Source organism: Cnephaeus nilssonii, assembly GCF_951640355.1.
Source record: "Cnephaeus nilssonii genome assembly, chromosome: 4".
Lineage (NCBI taxonomy): Eukaryota > Metazoa > Chordata > Mammalia > Chiroptera > Vespertilionidae > Cnephaeus > Cnephaeus nilssonii.
Genome location: NC_137075.1, coordinates 59016726 through 59042232, shown reverse-complemented (window position 1 = coordinate 59042232; position 25507 = coordinate 59016726). Strand labels below are relative to the sequence as shown.

General features: G+C 40.2%; 1 protein-coding gene across 1 annotated transcript in view; it reads left to right on the top strand.

Moving 5' to 3' along the window:
- Positions 1-25507, top strand: part of ADAM10 (ADAM metallopeptidase domain 10) — a 153276-nt gene that overhangs the window by 22461 nt on the left and 105308 nt on the right. The window contains exon 2 of the mRNA XM_079768185.1: positions 13903-14053. Coding sequence (XP_079624311.1) covers positions 13903-14053 — 151 coding nt within the window. The remainder of the gene's footprint in view (positions 1-13902; positions 14054-25507) is intronic.

The following is a 25507-nucleotide window of genomic DNA, read 5'->3' as shown; positions in this document are numbered from 1 at the left end:
ACCTGGATAAACATCTGAAGACTAGCTGAACTGAAGTGTTACAACTAAGGATATACAGAAGAAGCCACATTGAGACTGGTAGGAAGGGCAGAGACACGAAAAGGGCTGGCACTGCACCTACATGTGGGGATTGAGAATCTGGAGGTTTATTTCAGCTGTAGAGGTCCCCCCTGAGGAGCATGGGTCTCAACCCCATACTGGCTCCCTAGCCTGGAACAACAGTGCTGGGAAGAGGAGTCCATATAACATCTGGCTGTGAAAATCATCGGGGATTCCATGTGCCAGGTGAAACAGGATACTGCTGGAATCCCAGATACCCTATTAAAGGGCCAGCCCACAAAAATCTCTCTTGCAGGCACTCACCTGGGCTCAGGAAGAGTGATGGTGGCTCATGGGACTGGAGCCATACAGGGAGAGATTGGGTTGTATGCTTTCAGTGAAAGTGCTGGAGGTGAATGTGCTTGTGCTGAGTCCTTTTCCCACACTGCTCACAGATGCTATCTTTTCTGGGTCTAGCACTGCCTTCCATATGGCATCAACCTGGGGAGATTCAATAGCCATATATTTCCGACTTTGACTTTGAGGCCCCATCCTAGCCAAGCTTGCACCCTGCGGAGGAATCTGTTGGCTGTAGCCAGCCTGGGTCCATGTTGCAGTCCTTGAAAAATTCTTGAGGAAATCTGGGCAAACTCAAGGGTTTCAGAGACTGAGTTATGTAACTTTAGGATGAGGGCCATTTTCCCCGAGTGCCCCCCACTGATGCTATTGTTTCTGTTTTGGTACCCCCACCCCCAACCCCAATGGCATTAGCCCGGGGAGATGCACTAGCCCCACCCTGCCAACTCTCTGAGGCCCTGCCCCATCATCAAGGTGTGCAGACTCCAGGAAGATGGCGGTTGCCATTGGTGTACACTGAGACTTTGTTTGAGTGGCCTTAGATGCAGTACTGGTGCCAAGTTTGAATCTGCATCAATCTGGGGAACACCACTCACTCCTACCTGGTGACTCACTGAGAACTTGCTTCATGCAGCTCACATACTGCCAGAGGCTCTTTCAGTGGCTGAGCCTAATAGACAGCTGGCAGGCAAAGGCAGATTTTGGGATGTCTTGGTCATTTTGTAGACCTGTCCCAGGCATGGTACTGGTGGAAGTTGGCTTTGGTCTGCAGCTTGACCCCTTCCACAGGGACCCAGGCCCAGCAGAGGCAGCCACCAATGTGGATCACTTAGTAGCTGCTAACAAGAAGTTCAGGGCTGGTCACATGCAGTGTTTGATGTGGACCTGTGCAGGAGTCTCTCCCAAGGGGCTCTAGAACCAACACAGTGGCTGGCTTCAGACCACATCAGATCATGGACCAATTAGCACCACAAGTGGCACAACTTAAGGGAGGTCACAGCAGGCATCAGAACCTGCAGGGGCGAATTCACTTCATGGGGTCAGCCCCTGCAGAGCAACTCAATACACTGTGGTCAGGATCAATCTTCCCAGTCAGCCAACCTGAGGGTCAGCACCAAGAGCCATCAATTTCAACTACAACAGGGTAGCTCACATACCCCACACAAGGACACTGTTAGTGATAGGGTGACAGCACCAATGAGCCCCACAGGATACCTATTATATAATCCCACCCTACCAAGGCTGGGAGACATAATAGATCTATCTAATACATAGAAACAAATACAGCCTAAATGGGGAGACAAAAATACACCCCAAATGAAAGAACAGAGGAAATCTCCAGAAAAACAACTAAATACAATGGAAGTGAGCAATCTACCAGATTCAGACTTAAAAACAGTGGTTCTAAGGATGCTCTAGGACCCTAGGGGAAGAATGGATGAACTTAGAATGCTAACAGATAGTAAGTATAAGAAAGGATCCTATCTAATAATAGAGTAATATGCAAATTAACCATCACTCCGCGACAAAATGGCGGCCCCCATAGCCACAAGATGGCTGCGCCCAGTCACCTCAGCCCCGCTGCTGGAGTGTCTGGCCTGTCCCACCAACAAACAGAGCTGGGACAGGAGGGCATGGCGGCTTCCTGATCTCGGCTGCCGGGAAGCCCCAGGCCCTGCAGACAGAGCAGGGAGAACAGGGCATGACAGCTTCCTGATCGGGGCCTCAGGCCCTGCAGACAGAGCCCCGAGAGGAGGGCATGGCGGCTTCCGGATCACGGCAGCCGGGAAGCCCCAGGCCCTGCAGACAGAGCCCAGAGAGAAGGGCATGGCGGCTTCCTTAGCAATGCGGCAGAGGGGAAGCCCCAGGCCTGCAGACAGAGCCAGGAGAGCAGGGCATGGCGGCTTCCTGATCGCGGCAGCCGGGAAGCCCCAGGCCCTGCAGACAGAGCGGGGAGAACAGGGCATGGCGGCTTCTTGATCGCGGCAGCCAGGAAGCCCCACGCCCTGCAGACAGAGCCCAGAGAGAAGGGCATGGCGGCTTCCTTAGCAATGCGGCAGAGGGGAAGCCCCAGGCCTGCAGACAGAGCCAGGAGAGCAGGGCATGGCGGCTTCCGGATCACAGCAGCCGGGAAGCCCCAGGCCCTGCAGACAGAGAAGGGAGAACAGGGCATGACAGCTTCCAGATGGTGGCCTCAGGCCCTGCAGACAGAGCCCGGACAACAGGGCATTGGGGCTTCCTTAGTGTGTCCGTGTTGGCGAAGCCCCCAGGCCTGGCAGACAGAGCACACTGCAGGGCATTGGGGCTTCCTTTGCATGGCGCATGGCAGCAGCAGGCAGAGAGTAGACAGCAGGGCATGGGGACTTCATCTCCATGGCTACAGGGAAACCTCCAGGCCCTGCAGAGAGCAGAGAACCATGGGGAGTGGGCCTAAGCCATCAGTAGGACAACCCTGAGAGCTCCTGGATTGTAGAGGGTGCAGGTTGGGCTGAGGGACCTCCGTGCACGAATTTCGTGCACCGGGCCTCTAGTATTGAAATAATAAAAAAGAACTAGTCAGAAATGAAGAATACAATATCTGAAATCAGTGGTTTGGAAGACTAGGTAGCAGGAAGCACCCAATCAGGAACAGAAAGAAAAAGAATGAAAAAAATGAGGATAGTATAAGGGACTTCTGGGATAACATCAAACATAACATTCACATCATGGGGTTACCAGAAGGAGAAGAAAGAAAGCAAGGTATTGAAAATCTATTTGAAGAGACAATGACTGAAAGCTCCCCTAATTTGGTGAAGGAAAAAGATGCACAAGACCAGGAAGCGCAGAGTCCCAAACAAGATGAATTCAAAGAAATGGCAGAGTTTGAAGACAAAGAGAGAAACTTAAAAATAACAGGAGAAAGGCCATTCGTACTATTGAAGTTGTCTCAGAGTTATCAGTTGATTTCTCAATAGAAGCATTTTATTTTATATTTTTTATTATTTATATCTTACTGTTGAGCGTATTACAGATGTTCTCCCCTTTTTCCCTCCATTGTCCTCCATCACCAAGCTCTTGCCCCACCCCAGGCCTTCACCACCCTATTGTTTGTGTCCATAGGTAATGCATGTATGCATGTAAGTTCTTTGGTTAATCTCTTCCTGCCCCTCCCCTGTCCCTCTGAGATTTGTCAATCTGATTCATGTTTCCATGCCTATGTTTCTATTTTATTCATCAGTTTATTTTGTTCATTAGATTCCTTTTTCATTTATTTTGATTTTTAGGTTCAATTGTTAATAGATATGTATTTATTGCCATTTTATTGTTCATATTCTTAATCTTTTTTTTCTTTTCCCCCTCTCCTCCTCCTTGTTCTCCTCCCTCTTCTCTTTCTATTCTTCCCTCCTCCCTCTTCTCCACCTCCCTCTCCCCCTTCTCTTTCCTCTCTTTCTCCTCCTTCTCCCTTCAATATATCCTGTAATACTGGTTTGGTGATGATGAACTCCTTTAGTTTTTTCTTGTCTGGGAAGCTTTTTTATCTGACCTTCAATTCTAAACGATAGCTTTGCTGTGTAGAGTAATCTTGGTTGCAGGTTTTTGCTTTTCATCACTTTGAATATTTCTTGCCATTCCCTTCTGGCTTGCGTAGTTTCTGTTGAGAAATCAGCCGACAGTCACATGGGTGCTCCCTTGTAGGTGACTGACTAACTGCTTTTCTCTTGCTGCTTTTAAGATCCTCTCTTTGTCTTTAACCTTTGACATTTTAATTATGATATGTCGGTGTGGGCCTCTTTGGGTTTGTCTTGTTTGGGACTTTCTGTGCTATCTGGACTTGTAAGTCTATTTCTTTCACTAGGTAGGGGAAGTTTTCTTTTTTTAAAAAAAATATATTTTATTGATTTTTTTTTACAGAGAGAGGAAGGTAGAGGGATAGAGAGTTAGAAACATTGATGAGAGAGGAACATCAATCAGTTGCCTCCTGCACACCCCCTACAGGGGATGTGCCCGCAACCAACGTACATGCCCTTGACTGGATTCAAACCCGGGACCTTTCAGTCCGCAGGCTGGCGCTCTATCCACTGAGCCAAACCAGTCAGGGCAGAAGTTTTCTGTAATGATTTTGTTTGTTTGTTGGTTTGCTGTTTGAATTGTTGATTTGAATCTTGGCGTCCTCTACTGTATTGTTGATTCCCTGTAAATTATTCTTCATTTCAGTTAGTGTATCCTTAATTTCTGAGTGGTCCTTTTCATGTCTTTGATGTTCTCATTAAGACCCTTGAAATTCTCACTAAGTCCCTTGAAGCTCTCATTAAGTTCCTTGAGCAACCGCATAACCATTGTTTTGAACTCTGTATCTAGTAGTTTCCTTGTTTCCATTTCATTTAGTTCTTTTCCTGGAGATTTCTTCAGTTCTTTCATTTGTGACATGTTTCTTTGTCTCTGTATTTTGAATGCTTCCCTGTGTCTGTTTCTATGTACTAGGTAGAGCTGTATGTTTCCTGGAATTGGTAGAGTGGCCTTGTATAGTAGGTGTCCTGTAGGGCCCAGTGGCTCAGCCTCCCCAGTCACCTGAGCTGGGCACTCTAGGTGCATCCCTGTGTGGGCTATGTGCTCAGTTTGTAGTTGAGCCTTGATAGCTGTTGGCGTCACTGGGTGCGATTGACCCCAGACCAATTGGCTGTGAGGACCTGCTGTGATTACAGCAGAAGAGCTGCTGTGCAGGAGGCACCCCTATGGGACAGGACTTGCTTTAGTGGGGCTTTGGTGCTCACCGAGTCTGCCCCTTGAGTGTGTTACTTGTGGATGTGGAGAGTTGTAATCTGGTGTGGTCTGAAGCAGTCCATAGGATGTACTTATTCTGGGGCCTCCTGTAAGGTGCAAAGTCAGCCACAGCCTGTACCTTGTCTGGGGCCACCCAGCACAAGCTACAGAGCGATTTGCAGATGGCTGCTACTTGAGTTGGGCTTGGAGGTGCCCAGGAGAGGCCAAACTGTGAACCAAGGCAGGCTGCTGTAGTGCCTGGCCTGGGACTGCTTATCGAGAGCTATAGGATGTGCTGAGGTCAGATGCTGCTTATTTGAGAAATTTTAGGAAAGTCTAAAACCTGAAACAGGACAGGTCATTTATATGGAAAAGCCAGTGCAAACAGCTTGGGTGGGGTAGGGTCTTGAAATTAACAGGGCAGGGCAAACAGTGTGAGCCAGGTTGATGTAGACACCTGCCAGTCAGCTGTGTGGTGGGGGAGGTTTCAGTATTCAGAAGGAACAATGACCTCTGTCAACCCTTTTGTCTGGGAGAAAGCTGCCCCTGAGTTTTTGCCCTGATGCCAGACAATTTAGTTTTCCCCCATATGTCCCTGGATCCTTTCAAGCTGCTGCCCCAGAACTGGAGCTCGGAGGGAGTTACTCTGAGTAAGTCCCTACACTGGTCCTTTAACCCTTTGCACTCGCTTGCTTTTTTCTCGATTCCTTTATTCTAATGCTAACCGTGTCGAGTCACACTCAACATCTGAGTGCTAAAGGTTAAGCGGAACTGTCTGGTTCTCTAGTAGCCTTTGTGTCACTCAGCTACAATCTCCACTGTTTTTTATAGCATGAAATTACAGGACTTCTCTTCCCAGCACTGGAACCCACCCTGGGTTGAAGGGTTTGGTGTGGGGCTGGAACCTCTTGTTCCTCACGGGAAGCCTCTGCAGCCTAGATATCCCTCCCAATTAAAAAAAAAGTGACACACATGGGTTTTGGACCAGTTTGTTTTGCACCTCCACTCCTGCCAGTTTTAGTGTGCTTTCTTCTTTAATTCTCTGGTTGTAGGACTTCCATTCAGCCACATTTCAGGTGGTTCTGAATGATGGTTTTTCTGTATTTTAGTTGCAATTTTGATGTAGTTGTGGGAGGATGCGAGTACTGTATGTACTTACACCACCATCTTGGTTACTCAGTAGGAACATTTTAGGGTAGAAGGGATTGGTGTGTAATAATCAAAGGGATTAAAAGCAAGGACCTACAATTAAGACTACTCTATCCAGCAAAACTACCATTTAAAATTGAAGGAGAAATAAAGAGCTTCTCAGATGAGAAAAAGCTAAAGGAGTTCATTACCACCAAATCAGTATTTAAAAAAAATATTTATTTTACTTAATTTTTTCTTTTTTTACAAAGGGAGTGAGGGTGAGGGAGAGAGAGATAGAAACATGATGAGAGAGAAACATCAATTTGCTGCCTCCTGCATGGCCCCCTACTGGGGATTGAGCCCACAATCCGGGCATGTGCCCTGACCAGGAATCGAACCAATGACCTCTTGGTATGGGTCAACCCTCAACAAGTGAGCCATACCGGCCATGCTCAAATGAGTATTTAAAATTAAAAAAAAATTATTTATTGATTTTGTGGGGGGAGAGGGAGAGAGAAACATCAATTTGTTGTTCCACTTATTTATGTATTCATTGATTGCTTCTTGTATTTGTTGGGACTGGAAATCAAACCCTGCAACCTTGGCGAATTGGGACAATGCTCTAACCAACTGAGCTATCCAACCAGGACACCACCAAACCAGTATTATAAGAAATGTTAAAGGGGCTAATTTAAAAGAAAAGAAAAAAAAGTGGGGAACATAAATATGCAAAAAGGGGAAACATAAATTTCTATACTAATAAAAGGGTAATATGCTAATTAGACCAGACATCTTCCAGACAAAGCTACCGTGGTGGGGCCAGGCAGAGGTGATTAGGAGTGATCAGGACAGCAGGGGAGAGCAGTTAGGGGGTGGTGAGGCCAGCAGGGGAGTGCAGTTAGGGGCGATCAGGCTGGCAGGAGAGGGCAGTTAGGGGGCCATCAGGCCAGCAGGGGGGGGCAGTTAGGGAGCAGTCAGGCTGGCAGGGGAGGGCAGTTAGAGGGCGATCAGGATGGCAGGGGAGGGTGATCAGGTCGGCAGGGGAGGGCAGTTAGGGGCTCAGGCCGGCAGGCAGAGGTTGTTAGGGGCGATCAGGCAGGCAGGCAGGCAGGTGAGCAGTTAGGAGCCAGCGGTCTTGGATTGTGAGAGGGATGTCTGACTGCCAATTTAGACCTGATCCCGCAGGGATCTCTGTGGGATCGGGCCTAAACTAGCAGTCGGACACCCCCCGAGGGGTCCTGGATTGGAGAGGGTGCAGGCTGGGCTGAGGGACACCCCCCCATGCACGGATTTCACGCACTAGGCCTCTAGTGTAGAAATAAAAAAGGAAGAGATTTGTGCAACTGTAAGTCTATATGTGGCATGGTCAGACCTCTGCTTACCTGTCTTTAGCACGTAAAGAATATATGACATATAGGCTTTGAAGTCCTGGGCTACAAACAAGGTCAGGGAGTTGTGAAAGGAAACATTGAACTAGTTTTCCAGACTAGAGCAGCTGGTGTGACAACCTACACTAAATATTTCATATTTGAATACTTATAGGCTCCACCTGCCTACACCCTTTTACACAGACTTTACATTTAGTTTTATACTACATCATTTAAAAATATTTATTGATCCCGGCTGGTGTGGCCATTGAGCATTGGCCTATGAACCAGGGGGTCATGGTTCAATTCTCAGTCAGGGCACGTGCCCAGGTTATGGGCTTGATTCCCAGTGTGGGGTGTGCAGGAGACAGCAAATCGATGATTCTCTCTCATCATTGATGTTTCTATCTTTCTGTTCCTCTCTCTACCTCTCTGAAATCAATTTTTAAAAAGCCAGTCTGTTTAAAAATAAAAATATTTATTGACTACAAAGATATGCCAGATATTTGAGGAAAACCTGTAATGTGAAAGAGACCAAGATGAACATTTTTAAAATGACTATAAAGAGTAGAGATAATTTAACAAACAGAAAAAATATTTTAAACCCCCTGTAGCCTTTACCTCCCCCCCCCCACTGTCCTCATCCATTGGTGTACGGTTTTTGTCCAGACTCTTCCCACACCACCCACACCCCTTTCCCCCAGAGAATTGTCAGTCCACTCCATTTCTATGCCCCTGATCCTACTATATTCACCAGTTTATTCTGTTCATAAGATTTTTTTTTATTGACTTGATTTTTGGATTCACTTGTTGATCGATATGTATTTGTTGTCACTTTGTTGTTCATAATTTTTATCTTTACCTTTTTCTTCTTCTTCCTCTTCTTACAAAATACCTTTCAGCATTTCATATAATACTGGTTTGGTGGTGATGAACTCCTTTAGCTTTTTCTTGTCTGTGAAGTTCTTTATCTGACCTTCAATTCTGAATGATAGCTTTGCTGGGTAGAGTAATCTTGGTTGTAGGTTCTTGCTGTTCATTACTTTGAATATTTCTTGCCACTCCCTTCTGGCCTGCATAGTTTCTGTTGAGAAATCAGCTGACAGTTGTATGGGTACTCCCTTGTAGGTAACTGTTTTTCTCTTGCTTCTTTTAATATTCTCTCTTTGTCTTTTGGTCTTGGCATTTTAATTATGATGTGTCTTGGTGTGGTCCTCTTTGGATTCCTTTTGTTTGGTGTTCTCTGCATTTCCTTGACTTGTAAGTTTATTTCTTTCACCAGGTAGGGGAAGTTTTCTGTCATTATTTCTTCAAATAGGTTTTCAATATCTTGTTCTCTCTCTTGTTCTGGCACCTCCACAATTTGGATGTTGGTACGTTTAAAGTTGTCTCATAGGCTTCTTACACTATCTTCATATTTTTGAATTCTTTTTTCTTTTTGTTTTTCTGGTTCGGTGTTTTTTGCTTCTTTGTATTTCAAATATTTGACTTGATTCTTGTGATCCTCTAGTCTACTGTTGGATCTCTGTATATTATTCTTTATTTCAGTCAGTGTATGCTTAATTTCTAGTTGGTCCTTTTTCATATCCTCGAGGGTCTCACTAAATTTATCGGCAGTTTCTGGAAGATTCTTGAGTAACCTTATAACCGTGGTTTTGAACTCTATATCCAGTAGTTTGCTTTCCTCCATTTCTGTCATTTGTGACCTGTTTCTTTGTCTCACATTTGGCTGCTTCCCTGTGTTGATGGAGTGGCTTTGTGTGCTAGGTGTCCTATAGGGCCCAGTGGCTCAGCCTCCCCAATCACCTGAGGTGGACACTCTTGGTGAACCCCTTTGTGGGCTGTGTGCACAGTCTTATTGTAGTTAAGCCTTGATTGTTGTTGGTACACTGGGAGGAATTGACCTCCAGGCCAATTGGCTGTGAGGATCAGCTGTGTCTATAATGTAAGAACTGCTGTGCTGGAGACACCCTTATGGGGCAAGACTTGCTTCATTGGATCTTTGGTGCTCACTGAGTCTGCCTCTTGAGTGTGTCGCTTATGGATGTGAAGAGTTGAAATCTGGTGTCGTCTCACACTGACCACTAGGTACACTGGCTCCTGGATCTTCAAGGAGGTGCAAGTCAGCTACTATCTGAGGCCACCCAGCAGGAGCTACAGCAAGATCTGCAGATTTCTCCTCTTTGCTTGGGGTTTGGAAGTTTTGGAACAGACCTAGCTGCAGTTTGTTAGGTAAAGCTGCGATAGGGCAGGCCATTCATATGCAAAAGCTGCTGCGTACAGTTTGGGTGGGGTTGTAAATTTTGCAGGGCGTACTCTCAGGGACTCACTAGGGTGTGGCAAAGAGTGATGGCTGTGAGTCAGCCTTCTCTGCGTCTCTGCGTTTCTGTGTCCCCGCGTCCCGCTCCCCAGCACAGTAAACAATGATTCCTGCGAGCACCTCTGCGAGAAAGTCACCCTCACTTTCCAATCCGATGCCAGACAGTCCAGTTTCTCCCCGTAGGAGTCTGGGTCCCCAGAGTCTCGCTGGAAACTGGAGTTCAGAGCAGTCGGGAGTTTGTGTCTCCCTCCCGCTTGAAAACGACAACCGTGTCCTCAGTTGCCAGCCCTCTTCACGCGCGCCTCCGTACCTCTGCTTTTTCCCAGCTCTGCACCTCCTACACAGTCTGAATGCGCTTTTTTCTTTCCTTCTAGTTGTAGAACTTCCACTCAGCCAGCTTTCCCGTGGTTCTGGGTGATAGTCGTTTTGTCTATTAGTTGTAGTTTTGGTGTGGTTGTGAGAGGCAGCACGTACATGTGTATACCTATGCCGCCATCTTGGTTTTTCTTGGATGAATTTATTTTGTAAAATGATTCTATTTCATTTCTGCTGTTGGCTTATCTGATATACTTGTTTGTTATACTTTTTTAGAGGTTGTTCCTGGGCTGTACAATACACATCTATAACTTATTGTATGCCTTCAAATAATATAGTAAACCATTTCATTTATAGTATAAGTATACTTTCATTTCTCCTATTCTCCATTTTGCTTCTATTATCATACATTTTTATTCTATACATGTCATAAATGTCACAATACATTTTTTAAAATATAGCCTGGTTAGTGTGGGTCAGTGGTTGAGCATTGACCTAGGACCAGGAGGTCACAGTTTGATTCCCAGTCAGGGCACATGCCTGGGTTGTAGGTTCAATCCCCATTGTGGGCTCTCCAGGAGGCAGCCGATCAGTGATTCTCTCTCTTCCTTGATGTTTTTATCTCTCCCGCTCCCTTCCTCTCTGGGAAAAAAATAAATAAGTAAAAATTAAAAAAAAGTAGTCACTTAACTTTTTAAGAGATTGAACAATGAGAGAAGAAATCATTTTTTTTTTCTCACATATTTATTAATTCTGGCACTAGTCTTTGTGTGAACACAGATTGTCTTCTGGTTTCATTCATTCTGCGTCAAAAAGCTTACTTTAACATTTCTTGTAATGCAGGTCTAGCAATGAATTGTTAGCTTTGTTGTTTGAAAAAGGGCTCATTTCCCCTCCCCCCGTTTTATCCTCATTTGTGAAAGATATTTTTACTGGATATGGAAACTTAGATTGAGAATTTTTCTTATACTTTAAAAATGTTGTTGTATTGTCTTCTGACTTACATAGAGTTATGCTGTCATTTGTACTTTTGTCCCTCCATATGTAATGTGTCTTTTTCTAACCCACCCACAGCTGATTTTCAGCCATTAATTTATGATTTGCCTCAGTGTGGTTTACTTTTATATTTATTCTTCTTAGGATCTGTTGAGTTTCTTGGATCTCTAGATTTATAGTTTTATCTTTCCCTCTCCCCCCTCCCCCAATATGTTTCTTTTCTTGTATGTTCTTTAAAACATGGAATATATTTATAATAGCTGTTTTAACCTCTTTGTATGCTAATCCATTATCTGTAATTTCTGTTTCTAATGTCTGATTTTTTCTCAGTTATGGTTGAAAAATACATACTTTTCTGATTTTTTTATATACATGGTAGTTTTTGATAAGATGTAGAGCATTCTGGTTTTTACTTTTTTTGTGTGTTTGATTTTTGTCTTTAAACACTGTTAGACTATTTTGTTGTACAGTTAAGCTACTTGGAATCAATTAAATTCTTTGGATGATTGCCTTTAAGCTTTGTCAGGTTAGCTCCAGAGCACCCTTTACTTAATCTGTGGCTAATTTTACCCCTATGAATACACTGCTTTTTTCCTGAGGGCTATACCCAAAGCTTTATATATTGTAGGTCTTTCTTCTTTGGATGGTAGGAATTCCTTAATATCACCTAAGACTGATTCCAGTTTGTTCAGGATTGTTTCCAAATGTTTTTTTGTTTCTCAATTGGGTTCTCTTTTGTTTTGTTTTTATTGTTTCTTTCATTGTTTTTGTTCTAGTATGTTTGGATAGTATTATTTTCATGGTTGTGTGGCTCTTCTCTGTCCTGTTCTTTTTGCTGTGATATAATGTGGGCAACTCCTTTTTTCCTTGTCTCTGAGACCAGCGTATTTTTTTTCCTTCAAGTCATAGTTTGAGGGATTGTTTATTTTGTATTTTACCATTTTCTACAGTCATGGGACCATGATTATATACAACATTTTTGAGAATTCCAGAACTTTGTTCTCTTTGGGAATTTTTAAAAAGTGAATTGTATGACTTCTGAGGGTTAGGGGCAGCATCAGAAGTCCTGTGTGCTAAACTTTTCCACTTTCTCATTATAGTAGACTGTATATTTCCTTGGCTGCTTGTTTGAGAGATTATACCATCAGGTTTTAGCCAGTGTTGTATTAGTACACTGGCTCTCTTGAAAACAAGAAAAACATTTTCTGATTTGTAACCTTTTTTCATTTTAGTGGTGTAAATACTCCTCCCATTGCTGATTTCAAACTGTCAACATAATGCCACTGAACAGAGTTGGGAATAGAATTGGAATTTATGAGCCTGTTTCAGCTCCATAAACACTGGTTATATCCTTTTCTTCTGTAGTTTTAATTCTTGAGGATATTTCTTAAGTGAAAGACTAGACTGCTTTTTATAGTTTCTTTGTTTTCATGATTCCCCCTTCGTTTTACTAAGTATTGGGTGAGATAAGTTATGTAATACAGTTTTAATACATGATCTTATCTTCAGTGTGTGTGTGTGTGTTTTTTTTTAACATTACTGGAATTATAAACACTGATATTTAGGCATAGTTAGCATAGGAACATAGATCTTTTATAGAAGATAAAAATGAAGTATACTTGATAACTCTATGTCCCTGGGTAACATTTTAAACTTTCCCAATTAAACCCTGTGAAATACGTTCTATTTCAGTTATAAAGATTCAGAAATCATTACTCAGGTCCTTTGCCAGTAAAAGTAAACATTATGTTGCTTTATAAATTTCTTTGTGTGTGAGACAGAGAAAAGATGACTTTGTTTAATAACTCTCCCAGTTTTGTTCCATCCATGCAAATAATTGAGCTTTTATCACACGTGCTTCAATGGCACAGCAGTAGTTATTGTTCTAAGTTATCAGAAATGGCAAAATACTTTATCTGAACTGTGAGAGTGGCAAAATACTTACAAACTCAAAACCTTTTTCGTGTATGGGACAATGCTCCAACCAACTGAGCCACCCAGCAGGGGCCCCAACTCATTTTTTACTCTGATATCAAAACTTGACAAATACAGCAAGTACAAGAAAACTATAACCACTGTCTCTCATGAACATAGATAAAAATTCTAAACAGAATTATAGCAAATTGAATTCCCATGACTATGTGGGATTTATTTCAGTAATGCAAGATTGGTTTAGCATTAGAAAATTAGTCAATTTGCTATATTAATAAGCTAAAAAGAAAAAACACATTAATAAAATCATCTTAATTGATACTGAAAGAACAGGTGACAAAAGTCAACATTTGTTCCTGATAGTTTTTATCAGCAAAATATGAAGAGAAGAGACCATTCTCAATCTGATAAAAGACATCTAAACTTATAACTAACATATAAACTTGTGTATGGTTGAATTTCCATTACAATGAGTTTTTAAAAAATGTATGTACATCTAAGATAGACCTATGGCTAACATCCATATTTTTGTGTATGGTTGAAATTCCCATTACAACAAGTTTAAAAAAATATGTGAAAGTAAAGTATTAGGATTAGTGAGAAAATTATTTTATACATATTTGTAGCTATTTGAATCATGGAATCATAATAGAACTAGAATGAGCCTTCAAGAGGATTCTAATTCAAAGTGTTTATTTTTCATAGGTCAGTACGGAAATCCTTTAACTAAATATATTAGACATTATGAAGGATTATCTTACGATGTGGATTCATTGCACCAAAAACACCAGCGTGCCAAAAGAGCAGTTTCACACGAGGACCAGTTTTTACGTCTAGATTTCCATGCCCATGGAAGGTGAGTAAATTAACTGCTGACTGTGTTTGAATTTCACCTATATTCAATCTAAGTTAAAAGAAGAAATTTATATCCTTAATTTACCTTTTCTAATGGAAAGGTCCTTATTTAGAAATTTGGCCTGCACTGGAATTTGGTATATACATTAAAAAATGTTTTCTTATAAAACATATTGCCCTTTTTATATTGTTAAGGAAACAGTTATTTAAATACTTTTATATTTATGAATTAGATCCTCTATTGTGTTATTAGAGGATATGTCTTTAAAGAAGAATTTATGGTAGGATTATGCCAGAATGATTTCTTTTTTATATACAAAATGTTTTTTTTACTAGGAGATGGGATAAATTCTTGGTGCCATTTAAAAAAAGAAAAGATTTTATGTTCATAGTTTTCCACTACTTTTTATGTGTTTTATGGTCAGTATATCTGTCTCTGGTACTAATAGTGAAGGCACCTGGTTGTATGCCATTGAATAAGTCATTTAATATCTCACAAACTCAATTTCATCAGCTCTAAAATGACAACTTGTGGATAGATTGCTTACATATTGCTCAATTCTCAGATAGAATTGTTAAGGGATAAAGAACAGGGAGCCAAGGGGGAGAGGTAAAAATCAGTTATTAGTGTTTGTTGTGTTCCAGGTGCATAGATACCCTATATGCATTTTCTTATTTAATCCTCTCAGCACCCAAACATGGTAAATATCTTTTTATATCCGAGGAAACTAAGGCTCAAAGAAGTTAACTTCTTTAAAATTACACAGCACAGATTTGGCCCAGACCTGGCTGACTTAAACACCAATTTTTTTTTTTTCTTTCTGTCTGTTAGGGGTACTTACATACAAAATTTTTGAGTATTCTTGTCAGACTCTCTTACTTGCCTGCTGTAATTAGTAAATTTACTCTTTTTGTACTTTTTTTTATTGGTGTAATCTTGATTTATTACTCACCTCTTAATAGGTTTCTCCACTTCCACTCCATTTATCATTTAAACTACATGCTATGAGATGACACTTCCTGAAATGCTTCCTTTTTCATGCCAGCTTATTGCTTTGAAGTCTTCAATTTACAATTATTATCTCAATTATTATAATCTCAATTATTAGCCAGATTTCTTAATTTGTCTTTCAGTATTCTCTGTAAATTAAATCTAGTCTAATATTCTAAACTTACTCCACTTCCCAACATTGTCTGTTTCACCCAGAATGATCTTCTGATTGCTTTTTAAACCAGGTACAATTTATTCTGTGTCATTTATCTTAAATAATTTTCACCATCTTTTTTTAAAATAAAATATATTTTATTGATTTTCTACAGAGAGGAAGAGAGAGGGTCAGAGAGTTAGAAACATCGATGAGAGAGAAACATCGATCAGCTGCCTCTTGCACACCCCCTACTGGGGATGTGCCCGCAACCAAGGTACATGCCCATGACCGGAATCGAACCCGGGACCCTTGAGTCCGCAGGCCGACGCTCTATCCACTGAGCCAAACCGGCCTCGGCAAATTTCACCATCTTTTAATGTGCAGTTCAAGTTTTACTTCTTTGAAGTTTACCTACACCTTCCTTGGAACTTTTAAATTACTTCTCTGTATTACTCACATTATATTCGTTCTCTCTTTCTTTTCATGTATGTATTTCTTGTTTATTTTTCTATGACTGTGTTTTTATTCCTCACAGGCAAAGAACCTGGCTAATATTTAATGTGTCATTGTTTACACTTACAGTAAGATGCTTAAGAAGTATTTTAATGGATGAAAAGGCAGATAATAAGAAATACTATGAAACAAAGTATTTTGTACATGGAAATAAATGTATTACTGAAAATAACTTATTTTCTATATTGCAATGTAATGATCATTGTAGGGAAAAGTATTTAAGTTATAAAATCTCCTACTTTGATTTGAAGGAGGGAAAAATGATTCAATTCAGGGTCTGTTTATTTTCTAGGTAAAAATTTTCGTGGCAGCATTTCATTTAAGTTTTTATGACCCTTAACTTCAGATATTTTAAAATTACTCATTCTTTTTTAGTACCATGAAATAATATGCAAGCATTAAGCCTCCCTAAGTTTTTAGCCACCACCTCAAAATAAATTTAATACTATATTCCAAATATAGTGGGAATGCCAAAAGGAAAAGTTGAGATTCTAGCTGCTTTTGATTTGCATACTGCATTCCTGCTACATGACTAGATTTTTATTAGATCTATCACATAATTTATATTGAGTATGTGGAGAAACCAATTCCCGACCTCCTTTTCTATTTTTGCCTGTGTATGTGTGTGTGTATTGTGTTGTGTGCGTGTGTGTGTGTGTGTGTGTGTGTGAGAGAGAGAGAGAGAGAGAAAGAAAGAGAGATAGATAGATAGAGAGAGATTGAGGAATGTTAGAGAGAGACATCGGTTGTTTTCCTCCCGCACATGTCCCAGCTAGCATCGGGGGATGAACCAGCAACTAAGGTACATGCCCTTGACTGGGAATCGAAACCGTAACCCTTTGCTGCATGGGCTGACGCTCTAACCTTTGAGAAAACTGATTTTTAATTTCTCAGCAAAGCTAAGACGTGTTTTTATCCTAGTATTTATTATCAAGAATGTGGTCGATAACCTGTAAAAGGCATAAAAATTTCCTTTGATGGTTCCTGACTGGAGTTGGGTTAGTCTGGAAGTGTCTTGGGCTTTATTTATTTATATTATTATATTACTATTAAAATTTTTTAAAAATATCTTTTTATTGATTTTAGAGAGAGAGGAATCCAACCTCTTGGTGTATGGGTTGATGCTCAATCACTGAGCAACATTGGCTGGGCTATATTATTATTTTTTAATCTTCACCCAAGGACATGTTTCTATTGTTTTTAGAGAGATAAAGAGAGAGAGGGAGAGAGAAAGAGTAACATCCATGTTAGAGAGAAACACTGATCAGTTTCCTCCCACACTTGCCCCTACTGGAGATCAAACTCGGAACCTGGGTATGTGTCCCAACTAGGAATTGAACCTGCAACCCTTCCATGCATGGGATGATACTCTAACCAAGTTACAGTGGCCAGGGCTATTTTTGTCGTATAATGAATGGGGTAGCAGAAACCTAGGATACTTTTTTAAAAAAAAATATATTTTATTGATTTTTTACAGAGAGGAAGGGAGAGGGATAGAGAGTTAGAAACATCAATGAGAGAGAAACATCGATCAGCTGCCTCCTGCACACCCCCTACTGGGGATGTGCCCGCAACCAAGGTACATGCCCTTGACTGGAATTGAACCTGGGACCCTTCAGTCCGCAGGCCCATGCTCTAGCCACTGAGCCAAACGGGTCAGGGCGACCTAGGATACTTTTAACTCTGTAGACAGACCAGCAGACTTTGAGAAGCAGAGGTAGTTTAGGGAGCACAAATGGATGCTAGCTCATAAAGAAGAGCAATAGAATACATTTGAACTCTATAAAAATACTCTTGTTAAGGATGTGGCAAGACAAAATTTTGAAAAATATTGACTTGGTACTTAAATCTTTCCCAACAAAATTTGAGCAAGTTTGAGCAAAATTTCCTAAAGGAAATGCTATTTATTTAGTACTAGTTTATGTCCGGTACAGTGCCTATTAACATATATTATTAGTTTAAGTATATTTCACACTGCTCTTTGTCTCAGCTGTGAATCTTCTAGGTTGTGATTTTTTTTAATCTTTAAAAAAATTAAAAAATATGTTTTTATTGATTTTAGAGAGAGAAAGGCAGAGGGAAAGAGAGATAGAAACATCCATGAGAGAGAAACATCATTTGGCCGCCTGCCTCCTGCATGTCCTCTACTGGGGATTATGCTCGAAACCCCTGGCATGTGCCCTGTCTGGAAATCTAACCGTGGACCACCTGGTACATGGGAGGACGCTTAACCAACTGAGCCACACTGGCCAGGCATGATATTTTTTATTCTTGCTTGATTCCTCTTACATAGAAATTAAAAGCCTATAAATATGTTTTTAAAAATTCTGAAAGGACACTGGCTAAATGAATTACTTACTGAATCATAAGAAAAAACAAGAGCTGAGTTGTATTCATGTTAATTTTGTATTTAAGAAGCTAATTAAGAGCTGATTATTGCTCTGAGTTTAGCTTCTTAGATATGATTTCAACAAAAAACATTTATTTTACAGGTTTTTAATCATTAACTAGGCTTAAGTGGAAGATATTCAATGAGTTGTAAGAAAAACTTAAATGGAGCTTCCTTCCTATTTTTAAAAGGGAAGGGAAGAGTATAAAAATGTTTTTCTGACTTTTTAATTCTTTGGGTATATCATTTGCTCTAAATGTTGGTCTAAAGCAGGCTGCGTCTGATAGAATATTTAATGTCAGAGTTTCTAGATTGGTGACTTAGACAGTAAATGTCAGAAATTAGGTATATGTCTAGTAGAAAAGCCCATCTATCATTTTCTTCAATTGTAAGTTATATTGCATACTAAAATGTGGCATATGCATTTGGGTCTTCTGTGAGATAAGCACTTTAGCTCAGGTGTAATTAGGATTCATAGCTTGTCTTTTTTTTTGTTTGTTTGTTGTTTCTTTCTTGTTTTCCAAGTGATTAGGCTCCAGGTAAGTTGCTGCACTATTTTTTAAAAGTGTAGTAAGGATTTTACATGACTAAAGGTTATTTAAATATTTATCCTGTTTCATTATACTGAAAATTCTTTATATAATTGTTTTGAATGAATATTTTTAGTTTATCAGTTTTATAATACTCTTTTTTTAAAAATTTCTTTATTGATTAAGGTATCACATATTTGTCCTCATGCCCCATTCCCATCCCACACCCCTCCCCACACATGCTCCCACCCCCCTGTTGTCCCCAACCGCTGGTTAGGCGCATATGCTTACACCCAAGTCCTTTGGTTGATCTCTCCCCTTTCCCCCCACCCTTCCCTATCCTCCCTCTGAGGCCCAACAGTCTGATCCGTGCCTCCTTGTTTCTGGGTCTATTCTTGTTCATCAGTCTATGTTGTTCATTATTTCCACTAGATGAGTGAGATCATGTGCTATTAGAAATACACTTATAAGAACCGAAAATGAGACAAGCAATAATGGTTATGGTAACAGGAAATGAATCAGTCTGTAGTGAGTTTCTTTCTGGGCCAACAGTTCTTTTGAGACCCAATTACAATGTCCAACAGTTCCTTATGTGTACATATCAGCAATGACATTTCAGTTCTGGATGGTGGACAAATGGTGGTAATGCAGGTCCGACTCTCTCTGGTTTGGTCCTGGGCAACCTGCAGTGATGCACAGCTGTTAACTGCTAGTATGGGAAGATCAAGTCAGCATCTCCCATCTCTGGACTGCTTCTCTTCTGTCTTCATGGCTGGAGTAGTCCTGTCGATTCCTCTCTGTTGCTGGAATCCACATGGTCTTGGAGTTGTTTTCTGAAAATATACAAACATACTCTCGACCAAAAGTTAATAAAGGAATATTTTCTATAAATTTGACTTGGGATCCTATTTCATTTTTTGCCCAAATGATTTTCCTCTGGCTTGTTTTGACACCTTGTGTGTTTTTCATGGGTGTCTTGCTTTTAGCCTTACAATTAATTTTCTAAAGTATTAATTTTCTAGATGTAATTTACTTACAGGTTATTTTTCCTTACATGATATTCTTCTACTATCCCCTCCTTTTTTGATTTAAATGTTAGGAGGCTTTTGAAAATTTTATAATGTAGTCTTGATGGCTTTTACATTTTAATTTTTAATTTTTATTACTGTTTTAGGTTCATTACATGGTGCACAATTTTATCATGAGATGAAGTACCAATAAAGATTTTAGTTAACACTTTAGGAACACCTTTTTGTCCAGTACAATTAATTTTTCTAGAATATTCGCTTGTTTCAACTAGCCAATTTAAATTTGCCTGAAAACTTGACTACTATTTTACTGTCAAATTTGTTACTCTAACAACAATCTTATTTTACCCTGTAAATATTAGTTGAAGGGATTATTTGCCTTCTTGAGTAGGTCCTGAGCATTCCTGGTGGTAGGCTGGATTTAGATATCATAAACCCACTTCCCCACACCATGGGTATAAGACAACTCAAACAATTCTTGTTGGAGTAAGAGGGCAGCTGTTGTCGGCCAAGTCTCTGTCGGTCACCTGGGTCCTGATCTGAGCTGGGCATGGGAAGCACGAAGCAGCCATGGGGGCAGGAGACCTCCCTCAGAAGGGGATAGGGTTCAGGCTCCTGCAATGTTGGGGGGGGGGTGTGGGTCTGTGCCCCACCTCTGTTGATCCCCAAATTCTCTCCTGATGGCCCCTCTGCGACTGTGCCTGTCTTAGGTTGTTCCTTCCTTGAGGAATCTTACCCGTCTCTGGCTAACCAGCCATCCTCCGGGGCCAAGCAGGGTGACGTGAGGTTCAGTTTTGTCTCCTTGGTAGCCTATGCCCCCTTGGCCTCCATGCCCAGCACTTGCCTTGGGATCCCCTCGCCTGCTGGCGGGGCCCCAGCACTGATCACATATCTTGTGGAACCCGGGTTTCTTCTCCAGGGAGGGCTCAGTTCGCCCCACTGGGTGAGAGACAGATCCATGGCACCAGTCATCACGAGACTTCAACCTCGACATGAACAGAGAGCTCATGCAACAGCTGTGAGCAATTGAATTGTGAGAAGAGGGTCTCTCTTGGCCTAAAGGGTAAGAGGGACCAATATAGAATGCTCAGGTGCCTTCCCAGGAGGCCCTCTACACAATGAAAAGGGTTAAATCCTTACATGTCCTTTTTAACTTGCTACCAGACATTCAAAGAATTAGTAAGTTTGCTTGGGATAATTGTATATTATGCTGTTGTAATTCTAAAGTATCAAGAGATGTGTTAAGTTTGTCTCCAAGCACCAATCAGATGGTTTTTTTTTTTTTTTTTAATCCTCAAGGGTGCGAGGAACTATTATAAGTACTGAGGGTGATCCAAATCTGGGAAAAATTTTAATGACAGTGTAGAATAATATCATGTAAGGATAGTTTTATAATATTCTTGTTTGGATTTTCTATTAAGCATCAGTGAAATCTCCTTATATAATAGCGTGAAATTTTTAAACTGATAAAATATGTTAAAAATTCACATCTACAGTTTTTTCTTTTTCTTTTTATACTCACCAATGGATATGTTTATTGATCTTAGAGAAAGGAAGGGAGAGAGAGAGAGGGAGAGAGAAACATTGATTAGTGGCTTCCAGAGAAACATGGATTGGTTGCTTCCCATATGTTCCCCACTGGGGATCAAACCTACAAACCGAGGTGTGTGCCTTGACTGGGAATCAAACTCACCACCTTTTTTCCCCCTTTAAATTTATTTTTATTGATTTCAGAGAGGAAGGGAGAAGAGATAGAAATGACAATGATGAGAGAGAAATATTGATTGGCTGCCTCCTGCATGCCCTCCACTGGGGATTGAACCCGAAAGCTGGGCATGTACCCTGACCAGGAATTGAACTGTGACCTCCTGGTTCATAGGTTGATGCTCAACCACTGAGCCATGCTGGTCGGGCAAACCTGCCACCTTTTTGGTGTATGGAACAACATTCTAACCAACTGAGTTACCCAGCCAGAGTTACAATTTTTTCTTGAAATAGTTTCTGAACATTGATTCAAAGTTTAATGATAGTACAGTATATTATAATAATAAAAAGAATGAAATCTGATGAATGAAACATAGTGAAGTGGAACAGAGTTTAGCCTTAATCCTAAAAGTGGATCAGGCATTAATAACTAAAGAGAATTTCTTTCCTTTTTTTTGTTAATCCTCACCTGAGGATATTTTTTTCCATTGATTTTTAGAGATAATGGAAAGGATGGACCGAGGGAGAAAGAGAGGGAGGGAGAAAAAGAAAGAGTGAGAGAGATATCAATGTGAGAGAGACACATCGATTGGTTGCTTCCCACACCCACCTCGACTGGGGCCAGAGATCAAACCTGCAACCCAGGTACATGCCTTTGACCAGAAATCAAACCTGAGACCCTTTGATGAGTGGGCTGATGCTCTAACCCCTGGGAAACACCAGCCAGGGTTCAAATAGAATTTCTTATGGTAGTGTTGCAAAGTACAATTTTCAGTGAAAGTCAGATAAGGTTAAATTTTGGTTTCTTTTTTTTTTTTCTTTATTGATTAAGGTATTACATATATGTCCTTATCTCCCCATTACCCCCCCCCCCCCCACCTAACCCCCCTCACTTATGCCCTCATCCCCCTGGTGTCTGTGTCCATTCATACAAGTCCTTTGGATGATCTCTCCCCCTTACCCCCACCAAATTTTTGTTTCTGAATCTTACTTGCATTTGTGTAGATTTTAAAATAGGTAATTTGTTGGTAGAGACTGATAATATTACATTAAAGCTACTATAACACTCAGCATTTGTGGCATGGTAGAAAGAATAATATGCAGCAATAACACAGTACTGCGGTTCTATTCCTAATTTTAGTCTTGTGACCTTGTGACCCTTTGATAAAATTATGCATCATGCCGTTTTCGCAGTGTTACTGTGAGGATGAAATGCAATAATATATGTAAAAATGCTATAACATAAAAATTCATAAACCTATATAAATTTATATATAATTTCATCATTCTCAATATAATACCACTATCTTAATCAAATCTCTTTGAACTTTTACCACTAAGAAAGGTATGGCTAGCAACATAATTTTATTTTATACTGCATCTTTTTGGAATACAGTGATTTAAAAAATATATTTGTTTATTTCTATTGTGGTAAAAATAGCTTGTAACTTATTATTTTAACCCTTTTTAAGTGTACAATTCATTGACATTAAGTACATTCTCAGTGTTGTACAATTATCGCCACTATGCATTTCTAGAGTTTTTTCATCATCCCAAACAGAAACTATATATACCCATTAAATAGGAATTCCCCCATCCTGCCCTTCCACCAGTCCCTGATTACCTCTGTTCTACTTTCCATCTTTATGAATTTGCCTAGTCTAAGTACCTCATATAAGTGGAATCATACAGTATTTGTCCTTTTATGTTAGACTTACTTAATGTAATGTTTTTAAGGTTCATCCGTGTTGTAGTGTGAATCAGAATTTTGTTCCTTTTTAAGGCTGAATAGTCCATTGTATGTGTTTACCACATACTAGTATATAGGTTTTTTTCCATCTGTTGATGGACATTTGGGTTGTTTCCATCTTTTGGCTATTATGAACAATATTGCTATAAATATTGGTGTACAAGTATCTCTTTGGGTCCCTGATTTCAGTTTCTTTGGGTATATACCTAGAATAAGAACTGCTGGATCATATGATAATTTTGTGTTTAACTCCCTGAGGAACCACCAAACTGTTTTCTCGGAATACAATTTTTTAAAAATCTTTATTGTTGAAAGTATTACATATGTCCCTTTTGTCCCCCCATTGACCCCTTATAACATGCCCCTGCCCCAGCCCTTTCCCACCCTATTGTCTGTGTCCATGGGTTATGCATATATGCATACAAGTTCTTTGTTTGATCTCTTTCCAACCACCCAACCTCCCCTGTCTTCCCTCTGAGGTTCGACAGTGTGCTCCTTGCTTCTATGTCTCTGGATCAATTTTGTTCATCAGTTTATTTTTGTTCATTAGATTCCATATATGAGTGAGGTCATGTGATACTTATCTTTCTCTGACTGGCTTATTTCGCTTAGCATAATACTCTCTAGGTCCATCCATGCTATTGCAAATGGTAAGAGTTCCTTCTTTTTACAGTTGTATAGTATTCCATTGTGTAATTATACCACAGTTCTTTAATCCACTTATCTACTGATGAGCACTTGGGCTGTTTCCAGATTTTAGCTATTGTAAATTGTGCTGCTATGAACATAGGGGTGCATACATTCTTTCTGATTGGTGCTTTGAGTTTCTTAGGACATACTCCCAGAAGTGGGATCACTGGGTCAAATGGCAGTTCCATATTTAATTTTTTGAGGAAACTCCATACTGTTTTCCTTAATGGTTGCACCAGTCTATTCCTACCAGCAATGTACTAGGGTTCCTTTTTCTCTACATCCTGGTCAGCACTTGTCATTTGTTGATTTGTTGATGGTAGCCATTCTGACAGGTGTGAGGTGATACCTCATTGTCGTTTTAATTTGCATCTCTCTGATGATCAGTGACTTTGAGCATTTTTTTCATGTTTCTTGGCCTTATGTATGTCCTCTTTGGAGAACTCTCCGTTCAGGTCCTTTGCCCATTTTTTAATTGGATTGTCTTCCTTTTGTTAAGTTGTATGAGTTTCCTATATATAATAGAGATTAACCCTTTATCGCATGTATCATTGGCAAATATGTTTGCCTATGCAGTGGGCTCTTTTGTTATTTTGTTGATAGTTTCTTTTGTTGTGCAGAAGCTTTTCATTTTGTTGTAGTTCCATTTGTTTATTTTCTCCTTAGTTTCCATTATTTTCTTCTTAGGAGATGTATCGGTAAACATATTGCTACGAGAGATGTCTGAGATTTTGCTGCCTATGGTTTCTTCTAAGATTTTTATGGTTTCACGTCTTACATGTAAGTCTTTTATCCATTTTGAGTTTATTCTTGTGTATAGTGTAGGTTGGTGGTCTAGTTTCATTTTTTTGCATCTATCTGTCCAATTTTCCCAACACCATTTATTGAAGAGACTGTTGTTACACCATTGTATGCTCTTGCCTCCTTTGTCCAATATTAACTGAGTGTAATGGCTTGGCTCGATTTCGGGGTTCTCTGTTCTGTTCCATTGATCTATATGCCTGTTCTTCTGCCAGTACTAGGCTGTTTGGAGCACAGTGGCTTTGTAGTATTGATATCTGGTATTGTAATTCCTCCAACTGTGTTCTTCTTTCTCAAGATTGCTGCGGCTTTTTGGGGTCTTTTTTGGTTCCATATAAATTTTTGGAGTGTTTATTCTAGGGACTGGTTTTTTATAAGTCAGTGTTCACTGCAGTTTTTATGACCTTTGGGCCAAAAGTTTAAACAATTAAAGAAAGAATCAGGTTATGTTTTCAGACTTTTTATTTAAGGCTTGTTGAGAAAGAGGGAAGGCAGAATGTTGTTAGCTAGTTATTATTTTATAATATGTTATCCAATAGGAATATTGAAAAAAATAACATGTAGATATTAAAATAGTATAAAGATATGACCTATCAAATGGATGGTAGTGGAATCAAAATTAGGGAATTGGAATTTAGTGGCTTAGTTAATAGAATTCATAGATTATTAATTTATAGTTTTTCTTATCTATTTCCTAGATTGTGACAGACTTAATTCAGTCTGGCTTTTTTCTACCATTTCTAGGCTCAGTCCTGTTTCATTCCCTCATTTGTTGGTACATGTTTTAGATGCAAATTTATTTTGATATAATTAATAAAAAAAGTTCATTTTGGGGGTATGGTCAATTTATCTATTTATTTATCTTATTTGCTACTTCACTCTGCATGGATCATTGAGATCTG